Source organism: Podarcis melisellensis (assembly GCF_964234715.1).
Source record: "Podarcis melisellensis genome assembly, chromosome: 6".
Classification (NCBI taxonomy): domain Eukaryota; kingdom Metazoa; phylum Chordata; class Lepidosauria; order Squamata; family Lacertidae; genus Podarcis; species Podarcis melisellensis.
In genome coordinates this window covers 47,603,933-47,621,398 of record NC_138538.1, presented here as the reverse complement: position 1 = coordinate 47,621,398, position 17,466 = coordinate 47,603,933, and the positions used below count along the sequence as shown (strand labels likewise).

Genomic DNA, 17,466 nt, shown 5'->3' with positions numbered 1-17,466 from the left:
TGGTGTTCAGACCAGCAATAGAGGTTTGTCCCTATGTGGTTTCGGTGTCTATTCCGAGGGGCTTCATGTGCCCCTCAAAGCTGGTTTTTGTCATGGACTGGCTCCTGACAATTATTTAGTTTGGTGCGCGAAGTGGAGGGGAGACAAGTATGGGAGTATAAAATTATGCATTGTGTGGAGAAAATGGATAGAGGAAAGGTTTTGCACCTTCTCTCATAATACGAGGGTGACACTGAATGTCAAGAGATACAGGACAGATAGAAGGAAGTATTTTGCACACCACATAAACTGCGGTATTTGCTAGCACAAGATTTGGTAATAGCCACCATCCTGGACAGCTTTGGAAGAGAATTAGATAAGTTCATGAAAGAAGTGGTTGCTCATCAATATGCTGCATACTACATACAGGATCAAAAGGCCATCTGAATAGCAATTGCTAGGGAGCCACAGCAGAACTGGGATATTGCCCTCACCTTCTTCAGTTGGCTTACAATAGGCACCCGGTTGGCTGCTGTGAGAAGCAGGATGCCGAACTCAGTTAGCTCTTTGGTATAATCCATCAGGGCTCTTATGTTCTTATCTCTGGTTTTTGTGGCTGATGACTTTCCAAGTATAACAAGGATGTGCAGTGCTCTTATGAGTGTACATCTTCCCAAGCTCCTGATTGCTTCACATATAAACTCATCTGAATGATGCCCTGCCTGTGTGGCTCATAGCTGTGAGCTGTTTCCATAACCCAGGGATGGGGAATCTGTGGGCTACCAGATGTCGCTCTCTGCCAATCACATTCTAATCTAGAATGTGAATTAATGGGAAGAAAGTGACTAATGGAGATTTTACAGGAGGTGGCACAAAAGAAGTTTGAGACAAGAAAGCGCATGGTTAAAGAAAGCAGCTGGACATCTTGTAAAGTTGTGCAAGCTCAGTGAATTTTTGGAGTCCCGTAGTGGGTGACCGTAGGTGCAGCTGAGATGCGGAAACAAACAGCAGTGCACAGTTTATTACTGGGCATAGGAAAGGGAACACCTTGTGCCAGCTCATTCAATAGTGGTCTGAAAAGCACAGGGTTCTCCAGACACAAAAGCCTAGAGGATATATGAACACAGATGTCACACCCACGTCAGAAAGCCTGTTCAACCACCCAGCCCCTGAGAATTGAAAGATCAAGATAAAAGCACCTCTGGCATTCTACATACAGCAGGAAAAGATGTTGCCACTCCTGCCTTTTAGCTCAGCCAAGTCAAAGTTTGAGAAATTAGAAACCACTGCTATTTGGAACAGTGGGTTGCATGGAAACTCCTCCTGCATGGGAAAGAAGCAGGATCCCATGTGCTTGCTCCAACAAAATGGCTTCTTGCAATAAACCTTCCACGGGGGGGGGGGGGGGGGAAGAACAGCATAGATCAAATAGCTGAAGTAGCATATATCAAATGTGCAGATAGCCTGTACTTGCCTGCCACTGTGCAACATGGGTTCCTTCAGGTGACAGCAGGGAGGTTAGGATCAGGGTGATTAAGCCATAATTCTAAGCAGCTTCCTGTTTTGGAATAAGCAGCTTAAGGTGATGAGATGAGGAAACATACTGTGGCTGCTGAAGAAGACTGAAGGGCAAGCGAAGAAGATAACTGTTGAGAAGTAGAGATGGGTGGGGAACCTCAGGCCCTTTATCTGGCCCTTGGAATTCCCATCAGGCCCACACCTCCTTTCCAGCCTTTCTCTGCACCCTTCCTTGTGCTTTTGACTAGCTGGAATGTGTCCCTGAAGTATGATAGTACTCAATTGCCAGGATGGAGGTGGAGGTGTGTATGTGTAGCAACCTCTTGACTACTGTTCAAGCATCTGATCTGTTGCTCCACCCACTTTGGCCTCTGGCTCCACCCACCGCTGAGGGCTGCCCATAAGGCAATGCTGCCCTCAGGCTGAAAAAGCTTCCCTACTACTGAAAAAGTGAGCACCTAAAGAAGACACACTTCTAAGCCAGCACATCTAAAACACAAATATGTGAGGTAAAACATGAATCAGTCCCAGTGGAAGTTACTATTATGAATCTACTTTGCAGCGGTGAGAAAGCCTCTGTAACTAAGCCAATTTTAAAACATAATTGGGACTATATTGTTGCCTTTTTAAAAACAGCCCACATTGGTTTCAGGTTGTCTCAGCTTAGGGCTGTTGGCCGTCACTAGAATTGGAATGCCTGTAGGTGGAGGTATAGTTTTATACAAAAGTGGAGAGAGGCATTTATAGTGTAATCCTATGCAGAAGTAAATCCTATTGATTTCAATGGGGTTTATTCACAGGAAAGGAGGTATAGGAATGTGGTTCACAAGTGTGCCCTGCTTAGCAAAACCCAGATACTTCCCTTAAATGAAAAAGTGGTCTAGACAACTATCTTGAAGGACTGATTTTTTGTGTTTAGTTCTAGTACAGAAGGGTGAGGAACCTTCCAGATGTTGTTGGGATACAACTCCAATACACAGTCTCATTTGGCCCTAGTGGTAGTAATGTACATGGGGTATTTCCAGCTGACAATAAATTCCTGCATCATTATTCAAAATGGCAGTAATGCTAGCTCCCATGCAACATCAGCTCCCATGTAACAGAAGAGGTGGTGGCCTTGCCCAGAGGGCAATGGTAGCTGATCCTCATTAGGACTGGTAAGGCGGAAGGCAGATGTGCCAACAGTAGGTGGAGCCAGAACCAATGACAGGCAGAGCCACGGCCTGATTGGTTGCACTGAACAAGACAGGCAAGTAGGGGCTGGCTTCTGGGGCAGACTGAGGTGGAGGGGCTATTCCCCATTCGCCCTATTAGACCAGTTTCCATTGCTGAAGGGGGATATCTGTACTCTGGTTTGCTGACCGGGGTTAGCCTAATTGGCACATCAGTAAAGTGCTGAACCTGCAAATAAAATATAAAAGTAGGGGTGCCAGTTGAGCGGCAGTGGAGATGGTGTCCCTCCCTGATTCCAGGCCACATATTCCGTGGGAGCACCCCATCTACAAGTTTACTGGGCACCTTTTTTTGGAACTAGATCCAGGAGCAAACCTTGGAACCATGCTGTGAACTGCTCCTAAGCACCTGCCAGGGGTGATATTCAGCATAGGCCTGGCCTACCTAGTAATTTCAAAGGCTGGTCTTAGTTTACCTAGTCATTGATGGCTTCAGTATTTAACCTTCTACTTGTGCTGGGTTAACAGACAGCAATAGAAATGTTTAGGAGAGAGAGAGACAGAAAGAGATACTGAGATGGCCTCATCTCTTGACCTGGGTGCTTAAGGCTGAATGCCAGCCTGTGAGGAACCACAATTTGTCTGTGACCTCATATCATCTGTAGGCAGTCTACCTTCTCCTTGAGTTAGATATAATTCCACAACTACTCGATTTTGGAATCTGAAATGGCACCCTAGGATGGAGTTGTGTTTCTTACTACTAGTGATTTCACAAGCAGAATCCAAGAGCTGCCATGACAATCATACAATCAAATTATTGAGTGCATTTAGCATACTAGCTTTCTCTGTGTGTGTGTGTGAGAGAGGGGGGGAGAGAGGGGGGGGGGGAGATGGACAAAAAGAGAGATATCAGTGAGAAATAACCAAGAATAGCCAGGTGAGGATAAGAGAATCTTCCTGCCAGGCCACTTTGCCATCTAAAGAATAGGAACAGTGTACACTGCAAGCACCAAGACCACAAATCCTTATTAGACTGAAGTTTTGTCTCCTAAACAGTTCATGCACAATACTGGGAGGAAACCTGAGGCATTTCAGAAATGAAAAATCAAAATATTAAAGCAGCCACCCAAAATATTAAATCCAGCCTCCACTGGATCAAAGAGTTTCTATGAATGGTTGCAATTGGGGGGGGGGGGAACCAATGGCTAAAATGTTTTGATTTGAAAGGCAGTTAAATCGAACTTTTAATCTACTCCATGATGATACCTGATGGGTGCTTATTTTTATATTTTTCATTACAAATATTGTGTATGTGCTTTTAAAATTCTATTTTCCCTCTCTGATTATTTGCGGGGGGGTTATTGGGTTGTTCTTGTTTTTATTTTGATTATGCATTTTGTGTTTTTATATAGTGATTTTATCCTGTGAACTGCCCTGAGGCCTGTGGGTATGGGCGGTATATAAATATAATCAATACTGTAATAATAATAATAATAATAATAATAATAATAATAATAATACGGTAGGTGGATACAGAAGGATCTGCTATAGGAAAGAGGCTGTGTCGCTAAGCCCAGCATGGGGAGGCCCAGCAGAATGATTTGGCCTCTATCCAAATCCATTCCCTTGGTAACTTCCTTAGTAATTACTTTGCCTCTTTATTCTTAATGCATGTCGTAGGAACACTCCCAGCATTTCCTCTTTTGCTTTCTTGCATGACATCCTGGAAATGGCACAATCCATACCCTTTTGCAAGGAATGCTGCATTACCAAAGGCTTTCTACTTATAGAGACTGACGTAGTTGCACAGGGGGTGGGGGTGAGGGTGGGGACCAGATTCCTCCAACTGTCTGCACTATTCCTTTAACATGCACCCCCTGAAAGGCTCGCATAATGCTTTCTGTTCCAGCAATAACTGAAACATATTTAACACTTTATTAGCAAGGCTGTGTCTTCTTCCGTGCAAGATCTCTTCAAAAAATCAACACCAGCATCTTTAGTAGATACTCCAAGAAGCACACAATGCTGCTCAGATCCGAACTATTTTAGATTTTTTAAGTTTTTGTTGTTTTTTTAAGAAAAAAATGTTTACCCCAGCATAACTGCAGCAAGACACAAGTAGACAGGGCATCTTCTCTCTCCAAAACAAAACAAAAGTCTCAAGCTAAACATGGAAAGTGTCTGAAGTATCTGTGTCCAAGAGTATATTCCCTAGTGGAAGATTTACAACAAACATCCCATGTCATTGGTGCTCCTTTTCATGCCCATAGGTCTCTCCAAAGATGTCCTTGTATAGCCAGAGAGTGTAAAGTGCATTTCTTTCAATTTCCATATTGAATGCAACAAAAACAATATATCAATAAAATTATCTCTTTCGGAATGGTATCTCTAAGTTCCAGCTGTTTGGTTGATTTCTCCATGAGAGTTGCCACCCAGACTTGCACAGCCACATTTCCAAAGAGATGTACTCTAAAGTCTGATGGGAAATTTTCTTGCACTTATTTCAAGCTCTAAAAAAAACCCCATACAAATAATGAACTGCTCCCACTCTCTTTTCTCGTCAATGAAATAGACACGACTGGTCAGACTGGCAAACAACAGCATCTCTTTCATTGGCCTATGAAGGAAAAAGCAGGCATTTTCTAGTTAGCAGTTGGAGCAGTGATTCTGTGCTTAGCAGTTTGCATCAAGAGGCTTTACACATTACATTTTCAGCAAGGACACATTACATGTTCCCGGTAACTCCTTGCTCTTCTAATCTGTTGTAATTACAGTGGTACCTTGGGTTAAGTTCTTATTTCGTTCCGGAGGTCCGTTCTTAACCTGAAACTGTTCTTAACCTGAAGCACCACTTTAGCTAATGGGGCCTCCTGCTGCCGCCGCACCACCAGAGCACGATTTCTGTTCTCATCCTGAAGCAAAGTTCTTAACCCAAGGTACTATTTCTGGGTTAGCGGAGTCTGTAACCTGAAGCATATGTAACCCGAGGTACCACTGTAGTGTATACCACCATTTTAGAGAGAGAGAAATGTAGCTTCTTCAAGTGTTAGTTTCCAACTCATATATGGTACAGATCTGTAACATTTAACTGCAGAAACAGAGAGGCTGCTGAGGGGCGGGTTCCATTTTATAATAGTTTCACATTTTTTTGTTTCAACACCCTGCAAATAAAAAGACTGTTCCTTACTGTGCTAGTTTTCAGATAGCAGGGATTGTGTGGGTGTTTTTAACACAGGAGAACATTAAATCATTGAATCCCCACCTATAACCTGAAGCAACAAAACTGTTTCTACCTTAGACCATTAGACTGTAACTGTGGGAGAGAATGGAGGGGGTCAGGGAGTGAAAGAAAACTGAAACAGGTATATTCTTATTCCTTAGCAAATATTCTAAAACATTTTGAAGTTTAGAAGGGAGAGAGAAATGTGAGCTGACTTGGCCTCTGGTTCATACTCCCTACCTGTGGAATCTTAATTGAGACCATGTTGAAACTCTGCGAAGGAATTCTATGGAGGATAGTATTTTAAACTTTGTTGTGCTATGCTGTAATGCTAGGAAGGAAAGACTGGGAGGGAGGAGAGGGGGAACGGAAGCAAGACTAACACCATATCTTCTGAAACCGTTTGCCACATCATTCTTCTGCATGTGTGGATTAGGCCCAATCAATAAAGTAGTCTTTCAGAATAATTTCATAGGGAGGGGAAAAATATTACTGGCACATATTATTGGTTGATGTAGAAATAATATATGAAGGAGTCAGGTCCAACAGCAACAGGCTTTACTGCAGTTATAAATAAAGTTGTAGACAGGTCTTCAACTTGAATTAGGAATGCTTCAGTATTCAGGGTAGGATGTCTTTTAATAGGCCAGGGCTCCACTTTGGGATATATATCAAGACACATCAAACAATGCACACACCACCCTGCTCATATTACTAAGGAAGCCTTTGCCCTCCCAGATATCTGGGACTGGACTTCAATGCTGGGTTGAACCTCAGTTACTTCACAAAGAATGGGGTGTGTGGTATTGCCAAAATGCAGGGTAATAGTGAGCAACAACGCCTCTTGCAGCATGTCTCAAGCTCTTTGGGCTGTTGAGTTTACTAGCCTATGCTCCTGTTCCCCACAATGTATAGTTTCCTCTCCACCCTCCATCATGCCCACCTTACATCGCATCCATCGCTTTCAAAATGTCAAGTTAAAAATCTGAATTAGGTGCACAAAATTGCAAAACACCACCTTGCAGAAAGCCATCTGGATATAAGCACAAATGAAGCGTGCCAATTTGACCTATCTAATGTCACCTTCAGTTTCTAAAGCTCCTGTATACTGCCGTATCATTTACCCTAGGTGTTGCTTAAGAAGGTGTGCAGCTATCTTGCTCAAGCAACTAACTGTCCACGTGAATAGTGCATCCATATGTGCATCAGAGGAGGAGGTGGTGATCACTGATGTTCCTCCACAAACACGAAGCCACATGTTCCCTCTGATCTTATGTCACCCATATGAATAGACCACGGGCATTTATTTGCGTGAGTAAGCCTGGTGACCTAATGTCTGAACTGGGGAACTTGGCAATGGAAAGACATTCCAGTAAGAAAATATAAAATAGTTAAGTGCCAAGACAAAACGACCCCTGTCTTTTTGCAAAGTGATCTGCACGTGTATCTTTCCCCATATTCTGCCATTAATCTGTTTCCTTTTCCTTCTTCCAGGTGCTGGAGAGTCAGGCAAGAGTACAATTGTCAAACAGATGAAGTGAGTATTGCCTTCTAGACTGGGGACCAAGAGCCCTAAAAACAGGGGCGTCCTTCAGCCCTTTCCTCCTGCGTTGCTATCCCACACCAACCCAGAGTAGCACATTTAGAGGCTGTTGTTGGCAACAGGACTGAGCTGGGACAAATAACTTAAACAGATTATGGAAGGCTTAAAACACAAATAAAAATAGCATTTAGTTAAAAGCAAGCTAGGGCACCATGGAATAACTGCTTGTTTCACAAGCTGATCCTGAGCAGGATAAGGAAGAAATAATGCTTTATATGCTATAGCACAGAGATGGGGAGCCTATTGCCCTCTAGATGTTGCTGGACTACAACTCCCATCATCCCTGACCATTGGCCATGCTGACTGGGACTAATGGGAATTGTAGTCCACAACATCTGGAGGGCACCAGGTCCCCAGTTCCTGCTATAGCGGATTCATTGACTAATCTACATTAATTTCCCTGCACATGGTTTTAGTAATCCTCATAATAATAAGCCTGCAATAAAGGCTGTTGACAAAGTCCATAATGTCAGATTTCTAAGCCCTGTGGCTTAGGAACTGACAAACAAACAGCAAAAGATGAATGCAGTTCTGTTACTCTTCCTTTAGTAGCCTTTAGTATTCCCTGGGATACTCAAAACTTTCTGGGAACTTAGATTTAACACCAGAGTGAAAGTGCAAACCATACAGGAAGAGGCATCTTAAACTGTACCAGTAACCAATGTGACGACACCCACACCCACCCACCCACCTACCCTACTCATGAATTTCAACAATAGAAAAGTGACCTACAAACTTAACGGCCATCATTTAATACACAGGCCTTCAGTGGAAGGGCAGCTAATTATATATCATGAGGCATCTTGGCAACATTCTCCTACAAGTCCTTTATAGGTGATGACCTTATACATCATATCTGTCCATGTATCTAGGACTTACAGCCTTCACATTCAAGTAACATACAAATAAAACTCAAGGCCTTTCAATGGGATAGACAGTATTCTCATTTTTGCTGCACAATTAATGGGAGCCATTTATTGTTCTGGGAAAATGTCAAAACTGCTGCCCCATGGAGTACAATCAGACACGGGGCAAAATGTGTTCTTCACCCAGACATGGTCATCTCAGCCAATGTGGTTTGGGGCAGGTTTTACTCTGTGATGTCTTAGATTATGGTCCTTTTAATAAACTCTCTTCCCCCAAAGCAGATAGATGCCATTTATTATGCATCTCTATAAAATGGGTAGAACTTCTCAAGAAGATACAGAGTGGTTATTTCATCTATGGCATCTGTGCGCGCTCTCTCTCTCTCTCTCTCTCTCTCCCCCCCCCTTCTTACCCAGGATTATCCATCAAGATGGTTACACGGAAGAAGAATGTTTGGAGTTCAAAGCAGTTATTTACGGCAACATCTTGCAGTCCATCTTGGCCATCATCAGAGCCATGACCACCCTGGGGATTGATTATGCAGATTCAAGCCGAGCGGTCAGTATCCTTGTGCATGACAGCAGCATGTTTTCGTTGAGCGAATGAGGATCTCTGGAAAAGGGGAGGGCCAAGGCATTTGCAGCTACAATGTGCTAAAAAGGGACCTGCTATTAAAGTCTGTTTATTTGTGTTCAAGGTCAATATGTATAATCATACAACAGGAATGCCATTGCCACTAGATACGTTTCCTATCTTTATTTCCATGGGATGTTCTGAAGAAAAATAGGTAGGAAAGGACAGGTGGAATATCCAAGCACCAGAACCGTAAGAGTTAGTGTAAATGTGATCTCAATGCACTATGCCACACACTTCATAAGGTATCAAAAAGAGATAGATTTGGGCTTCAGCCTCAAGTCAAAGCAGCTATGGGATGATGCCACCTGGTGGCTAAAGATCACTTTTCAAGAGCAGTAGCCATAGATTCACCGGAGCTGATTCATAGAAGGGCTGTAACTCAGCAGTAGAGCATCTGGTTTGCATGCAGAAGGTCCCCAGCATCTCTGGAATGGGTTGGGAAAGATTCTCTTGTAAGAGATACTGGTGAGGGCACTGCCAGTCAGTGCAGGAGAGAGATGAACAGCTGGTCTGACTCTGTATAAGTCAGCTTCCTTCGCTCCTAGAATTATGGTGTCAGAATAAGACCTCCAGTGGTACCTAGACTGTGGCCACTGTAGCACCTTACCTTCTCTTACCTAACACCATTAATGGTGAGAATCAAAGTACTTACTGAAAAAGGTAAGAGTGAGAGTGTGCTGGGACACCACCCAACGCATGATGTTTCTGGAAAGATGCCATGTTGGAGCAGATCACCCCACAGAAGGTGCCAAGATGATAGCACACAAACCTGCATCCATGTGGAGTAGTAATGTGGAAACATAGACACATTTCTAGACCTGCTTTCCCGCTACATGTTACAGCTTGAATCATCCCCAGCAGATGCTTACTGTATTTGCACCTTCTCATAATACTTCACAAGAAATGCTCAACTTGAGAAACCATCGACCAACCATAGGAGGTTTTTTGTTGTTTTAAATCCCCAGACCAAAGTTGATTTGTTGCAATTTGGACTTTTTCTTCACTTCCTTGTCAATAATGGCCCTGGGAAACAACTGTTCCTCCTTTTTTTTAATGCATTGTTGTCCTCTAATTTGATGCATGCCCTGTAAGAAGACCTCTGCAAAGTCAGAAAGGAGGAAATTATGAAGTGCCCAAACCGTGCAGCTAAAAACAGGTTGTGAGGGTGCAAAATACAAACCCTTGAATATGAGGTTCTGCCATACCCTTGTCACCAAGGAAACCACAGTCTCCTTACAGGCTCTGTCTCTTTACAGGATGAGGGGCGACAGCTGTTCAACTTGGCCGACTCCATCGAAGAAGGAACCATGCCTCCAGAGCTAGTGGACTGTATAACCAAACTCTGGAAGGATGCAGGTGTTCAGGCCTGCTTTGAGCGAGCTGCTGAGTACCAGCTCAACGACTCTGCCGCCTAGTAAGTTGGTCCCTGTGGAAGCATATTGGGGAGGGGAGAGGCAATATTGCCAGCACAAGGGGTTGTGGCAGGGAGACTTCAGAGAGAGAGAGAGAGACTGCCATGCATTTATATAGTAAAGGTAAAGGGACCATTAGGTCCAGTCGTGACCGACTCTGGGGTTGCAGCGCTCATCTCGCTTTATTGGCCGAGGGAGCCGGCGTACAGCTTCCGGGTCATGTGGCCAGCATGACTAAGCCGCTTCTGGCGAACCAGAGCAGCACACGGAAACGCCATTTACCTTCCCGCCAGAGCGGTACCTATTTATCTACTTGCACTTTGACATGCTTTCGAACTGCTAGTTTGGCAGGAGATTTATATAGTACATTTCAGCTTTAGCTAGTGCCCTCCAGATATTTTTGGCTACAAATCCCATCAGCCCCAAACATATGTAGCACACAAAGCAAATGAACTTGCCCTGTCAGGCTTCTCCATCTTTTGAAATGCAGCAAGCTTCTGCAGATCACTCTTCTTTCCTTGTGCCTTACCATAGCGTTCCATTCAATGCTGCACAAGAGCTCTACTTGTACAACTAGACTTTTCCCTCCTCCTCTCTCCCCATGCTTTGGAAGGACCCTCAATCCTCCAGAGCAGATCTTGAGGATGGAGAGGGTGGGGATGGAGATGGAAGAGTAAGCTCCGTTGTGCAAGTGGAAGTCTGCTCTGGGAATGCAACAGGAACCCTGCATGCAACCCACAATCTCCAAGCCGGTAGTCCCCTTTCCATAGACGCCAAGCACCACGGGAGTCACTTCCCACATCACTGGAGAGCAGGTGTGAATGCAGCAGTGTGGGTAAGACTAGTCATTTAAGTCTTTTGCACCTCACTGGCACTCGACAGGGTTGAAAGCCAGTGGGAAAGATCCACCATTTGGCTGGGCTGTTCATACTTCCCAGGAGTGTGGGATCAACTCACAGGAAAGAGGCTCCCATGCAACTGGCAAGTATGGATAAAAGAGGTGACCCCACCCAACATGTGTGTTAAGATGCTCTTTGCTTGAAGTGAAAAAGAACAGGAGCATGACAAATGGTCCCTAGTCTGCAGACCTCCAGTGCCACATCACTCCAGGGTGCTCTGCAGTTGTGCCACCACAACCAAGCCTTCTAACAATGCAACTGGAAGCTTAGGGCAAGTCAGATGTGCACTGCCTACTTGCTTTCTGCTGTACACTTCTTAGGGCAGTTTAGGGCCTGGGGAACCAAAAGCGCTGGCTATGCCCACAGTAAATATAATGGCTGCCAATTTCCTTGTGGAGCAATTGACCAGGAGCCATCCCTTTCTATTTTTGCTAGCTTTGTTGGCGGAAGTTTGAAACAAACAGAGGTCTATCCTAGCCATGACCGAAGGGCCTTGTATGCTTTTCTGGCAAAAGCAAACAGCTGCAAATTTAAACAGATCCAACCAAATACAGCAGCCCAATAAACTGCAAATTAGTAACCCACAACAATTGCACAATTCTTGCAGTACCTTAGAGAAGCAGAGAGCCCTGGTAAATGTTTGCATGTGTTCTAAGCCACTGCATTAGCAGAGACAGTATTGCTGCTGGAGTCCTCTTTAACCTGTTACTCTCCATTTTTGTACAAGCAGAACATTTTGAGCCCAGTTCCCAGCTGCTCACATATGGTTTTCTGTGCATATGAGTATAATATACACAGCACCTAACACTTCCAACCACTTGGCTCTAGACAAGTCAAGGGTAATTACGTTCAGCCAAAAGGATGCAGTGGTCCGATCCTGCAAGATCTGGGTTCAACAGCTTGCTAAGCCATGAAGACTCCAGATGGCTATGGGGAAGAGTCACTCGGCCTCAGCTTCCCATCTGGAAAATTGGGAATACAAATAGTGGTTTACCTCCCCAAATTGTGAGGATGAACAATTTATTACAAAGCCCCCACATGTGCTGTAGACATTACAGCATTACTTCTCCATTTCCTTCTGCAGCTACCTGAACCAACTGGATAGGATATGTGCTCCCGGCTACCTCCCCAACGAACAGGATGTATTGCGATCACGAGTTAAGACCACAGGTATCATAGAGACAAAGTTTGGTGTCAAAGACCTCAACTTCAGGTGAGAAAAAAAAGCCTTCTAGGTAGCCCTCCTTGTTCTTTATTCAATCACAGCACATTCCATGCCATGTTCCATCTGCCAAAAGGCAACATGGATAAACTCTGTCTATCTTAAAGATTGTCTCCTCCTGTATATGCCTGTGTACAGAGTACACTGTGCTTTATTCTCATGTGTGAAGTCCTACTCACTGCGCCACTACAGCACAGAAGTGTAGCAGGGCCTTTTTAGTTGTGTCCCCTTACTCTTACGGGATGCCCTTCCCAAGGAAGCCTGCGTGGCCCCATCACTGAGTGCCCTCAGTTCTGACAATTGTCTGTGGCTTCTATGATTTTTTATGATATTTACTGTCTCTCTGCAGCAACCATAGGAGTTATTTCCCCTTTTAATTGACCTCAGCTTGATTTTTGTTGGTGGAGCTATTCTACATATTCTGTTTTGCTACTTTTAGCCTTTTGATTTCTCTTTGGACATTTAGTGTTTCAATGGTTGCTTGTTAGCTATTTCCCTGAAGATCAAAAGGGATATGCATTTTTCTAAATAAATATTTTGCCAATCTGTGTCAGTTTTACATTTCTGGTACTATCTTCATGTTTTTGTCTGAACTATTGCATTATGCCTCCGGCCTGACGAACGGTAAAATATTCACCTGTTCTAAGTTCCAATCATATGTTCATTTAAAACTACAATGCTGAGGAATGACTCTTCCCTTCTAGCACGCTGTTTCAAATGGTTACCTTTGAAAATAAATATCATAATCACGACTCTTCTTTCTGCAGGATGTTTGATGTGGGTGGGCAGCGGTCTGAGCGCAAAAAGTGGATCCACTGCTTTGAAGGGGTGACCTGTATCATTTTCTGTGGAGCTCTCAGTGCTTATGACATGGTGCTGGTAGAAGATGATGAAGTGGTATGTTTTCTCGCTCAAACTCTTATGAGATTAATTATCGCTCCACAAACATGCCTGCATCCACTTTGAAATCCAACAACCACCACAACAGCTCCCCTATCCCACAGAATAAAAAATAACGCCAGGATCTTACCCTTACTTACATAAGGAGCCTGATAAAAGTTGTTTTTTAGTAGAGCAGGGAGGAAAATTAGGGCCTTGGGGGAACTAGTAGTTTGTTTCCAAAATGTGCTGCTCGGATGCAAATCCAGGAAGCATTGGCTTAGCCCCTGCCTGAAAATATGACTCTGTGAGCATACATCCTAGAACCAGTTGATTCCAATCCTTCCTGTGCACTTTAAGGATTGGTAAAAGCCTCCAATTTACATCAATGGTGACATCAAAGGCAGGGCAGGCTTTTCAAGGCACAGGAACGGTAAGAATTTTACCCCTAGTTTTACTAAAAATTCCTCCTGAAAACCCCAACGATTCTGAAAGGAGAAGTATACATCAAAAACACTTCCCTATTGCTGCAAGACCTATATGTCAAATATAGGTCAACTGTTCAACTGTATTTCTCAGAATCCTTCTAAGGGAAAAGGAAATTCTATTACTTTCGCCAATTCTATTACCTTCACCAGTAGAACTGGACTGCTCAAAATCTTACCAAAAGGAAGACATAGAAGTTGTGCCAAAAAAAGTGCATCAGCTATACAGCCCTCCCCCCTGCCCCCAGTTGATCATAGGCTTTCCATCAAGACTAATTAAAGTAAGAGAAGGAAGCGATAGATGATTTACCCCACCATAAGCAAATTTAGTCGCCAAGCACAAAGGGAAAAAAGCAGCATGTCTGCAGCGACTGTCCACTGAAAGGAGGGAGTCCAAACTTGTTTTGCAGCCTGTTCCATACTCCGTAATTAGGAGGAGCAAAACCTTATAGATGCAGTGTTTTCTAACTCATTTATATCACTGAGAGAGAAAACCAACAGAGGAGTTAGAATTTTGGTTAAGAATAGTAGGCCAATACTGGTAAGACAGTAGATTAATGCCACAGCAACAGCAGTATTTTATAATGTGGGTGTGTTTTTAAACCCAAAAGCCTGAGGGCATTTAGGAAAAATCCATCTATTACAATCAGATTAACCAAGAGAGGGAAGTAGATGCATCAACCACTGAGCCAAACAGCTCCAGTACAGACTTGCTCCAATTTCAGTTTAAGAACAAGAACAAACCTGTGCAGAAAATGCCACAACACACGTACAAACGTTGCTACTTTTGCTTGGTCACCTCCCATTTGACTTCACAATAAATGGACGTTTTAAAATTCTGTCTTTCAACATTGTTCTATGCAACTTTTACATTTAGAGTTGCATCCCAAGCTGCAGGAATGGAATGGATTATCTGCTCAGACCACAGGACTTCTCCTTCCCCTGTAACTCCCTGCTCATCCTCAGGGCACACAGGGGGCTATAAGGGGAATGTTTTGGAAGTAATTGAGAAGCATTTGGGGGTAATGGTCAAGTATTGTGTCTAGAAGCATACCCTACGGATAGAATGAACAGATGTTTTACACAAAGTCTTTGAGCTTGCTTAAACTGTGTGGTCTTCCCCTCTAGAACCGCATGCACGAATCCTTGCATCTGTTCAACAGTATATGCAATCACAAGTTCTTTGCTGCCACCTCCATTATTCTCTTCCTGAACAAGAAGGACCTCTTTGAGGAAAAGATCAAGAAAGTACATCTCAGCATTTGTTTCCCAGATTATGATGGTGAGTTGGTCGACCATTTCCTCGTTACAGTAGCCAGTCATCAAGAGCCAAGAACTGCTTCACATATGATGTAGAAACACACACTAAACATGGGTGACACATCATGTGCCATCTCTGACCCACTTCCTCCTCTGCTATAGGAAAGGAGGAATCAACAAGCATCCCCTCCTCTGGCAGGAGACTGCATTAGATCAAAAGCCCTTCTCTGAATGAGGAACTCTCCAATAAACTATGCCTCTTTCAGCAACATCCTTGTTTCTCTTACGCACACAGGTCCCAATACCTTTGAAGATGCAGGCAACTACATCAAGCTTCAGTTCCTCGATCTGAACATGAGAAAAGATGTGAAAGAAATTTACAGTCACATGACTTGTGCCACAGACACGCAGAACGTCAAATTTGTATTTGACGCAGTCACGGATGTCATCATCAAAGAGAACCTCAAGGACTGTGGCCTCTTCTAAGACTTCAGCTTTTAAGAAGGTAATTTCCATTCTAAGGAACATAATCAACCATAGTAGTCCTCCTATGGAAGAGACTGGTGAATGGGTATCTTTAGCACTCACTTAATTCACAGAGCTGCTCCTGTAAATTTAAAACCACACTTAACCTTGCAGCCCAAGTTCACCAATGTTCCTTCAACAAAAAGCAAAAAACACTTATTTTAGCAGTTATCCTTAGCTTCCCCAAAAGTGCAGCAAGTTTTGACTTTGATGTTAATTCAATTTTTAGTAAGAATTTACTGTTCATTGCAAGAATTTGGAAAATGTTTCTGAATAGGGAGAGCTAACCATAAATTCTGAGGCAATTCCCATGCAGATGTATCACACTGCCCCCCACTACAAAGTGTAGCAACTACATCCGAGTATTTATAGTGTACATCAGCCTAAATGAGAAATAAAATCATTAGCAACCTGACATTATAATTTGTCTCATGGGTTTATGTATTTGTGTAGAAGTCTTTTGTGGTGTTGCAGGATCTAAATGTCATGTTACATTGTATCTAATTTCTCTAAATGCTCTCTCACCTTCTTCGTCAATTAGGAAAAAGGACTTGCAGTTAGCTTCACTGTTCTGCTTGAGCAGAGCCAACGGAGTAAATAAAAGCCACTCAAAGAGTCCTCATTTTTCTATAACCTACCCATGGCACAAACTGTATACTTCCAAGAACATGCCACCAAAAGGGCATGAAGGAACAAAAGCTAAGAGCCTCCCATCTCTAAGCCATTTTCTTTGGTAGTTTTCCTCCTTTCTGAAATTCTCGGCAATCTGTAAACCCTGACGACAACTTGAAAGAGAGCCAACACAATCTTGTCGGCAAACAATGAATCATGCGATACATTGGACGTTTGTGTGTGCATACAACTGAGATCTTTAAAAAGCATCAACCTTCTGTGGGAACGACACAATCAGTGCTTTTGTGGATTCTTCAGCAGAACTTCCTTATCTATAAATGGTCTGAACTGTGATCCTAAAGGGTTGAATGTGCAAGTCCAACAATTTCTAGATTACACATGAAATCTAATTATCAGTGTGCAAATTAACCAAGAAAGTTAAGTAACATTTTTCAAACCTTTCAAGTAGATCAGTTTCAGTTCTTTGGAACTGATGCAATTTGTCCCTACAGCCTTAAGTAAATAATTCATTTTCTTTCTAGTATCCAGCTTTCCCCATATTAGAAGGCCTGGTGTACTTACGACTGATTTTCTTTCTCTATACCAACTCACCCCACTGAGTACAGCAGTACTGATCCCAACCCATCACTTACCGCTTGCTGTGAGACAATTGCTCTTGCTGTCTCTCTGGTCCCCGATGGAAAGAGGTCACAGCAATGTGTGCAAGCAACCTATTGACATCACAGAGTCAGAAAACTTCTCCACAACATAGGAAATAGAAAGAAAACATACAAACTGGAAATTGTGACGTCAGAATTTTCACTCTGCTATTTAGCACTGTATCGTTCTTGATCATTTGTAAATAAGTCGTATGTTACTGTAGATAGGATTCTCTGTGTTATCAATATTTACTTCAGAGAATGGCTTAGGCAGCTACAACTGAATGTAGAACATTGGAAAATAAAGAAACGTGCATTAAAAATGTGGATGCAGTGTTACCTATTTTGAAAAGTAACAAATTCCTCTACAGGTTTTATTTGTGTTTTCAAAAGCCACCCAATACTTTTCCAAACATTCTACCAGGCCAAATATTATAAGGATCATATATTTAGGTGGTTTAATATTGTACCTGGAAGACGTGGATTCACATTTCACCTGAGACAGAGACTCACATACC

The 17,466-nt window shown here is 43.1% G+C and overlaps 1 protein-coding gene across 4 annotated transcripts in view; it reads left to right on the top strand.

Annotated features, from left to right (window-relative positions):
- GNAT2 (G protein subunit alpha transducin 2) overlaps positions 1 to 15,784 on the top strand; it is a 30,246-nt gene extending 14,462 nt beyond the window's left edge. For all 4 annotated transcript variants that reach the window (XM_081915413.1, XM_081915411.1, XM_081915412.1 and 1 more), the window contains 7 exons: positions 7,384 to 7,426; positions 8,776 to 8,917; positions 10,252 to 10,409; positions 12,391 to 12,519; positions 13,296 to 13,425; positions 15,021 to 15,174; positions 15,448 to 15,784. In XM_081915413.1, the coding sequence (XP_081771539.1) occupies positions 7,422 to 7,426; positions 8,776 to 8,917; positions 10,252 to 10,409; positions 12,391 to 12,519; positions 13,296 to 13,425; positions 15,021 to 15,174; positions 15,448 to 15,638 (909 nt within the window). In that variant the 5' untranslated portion in view covers positions 7,384 to 7,421 and the 3' untranslated portion in view covers positions 15,639 to 15,784. The remainder of the gene's footprint in view (positions 1 to 7,383; positions 7,427 to 8,775; positions 8,918 to 10,251; positions 10,410 to 12,390; positions 12,520 to 13,295; positions 13,426 to 15,020; positions 15,175 to 15,447) is intronic.
- The last annotated feature ends 1,682 nt before the right edge of the window (positions 15,785 to 17,466 follow it).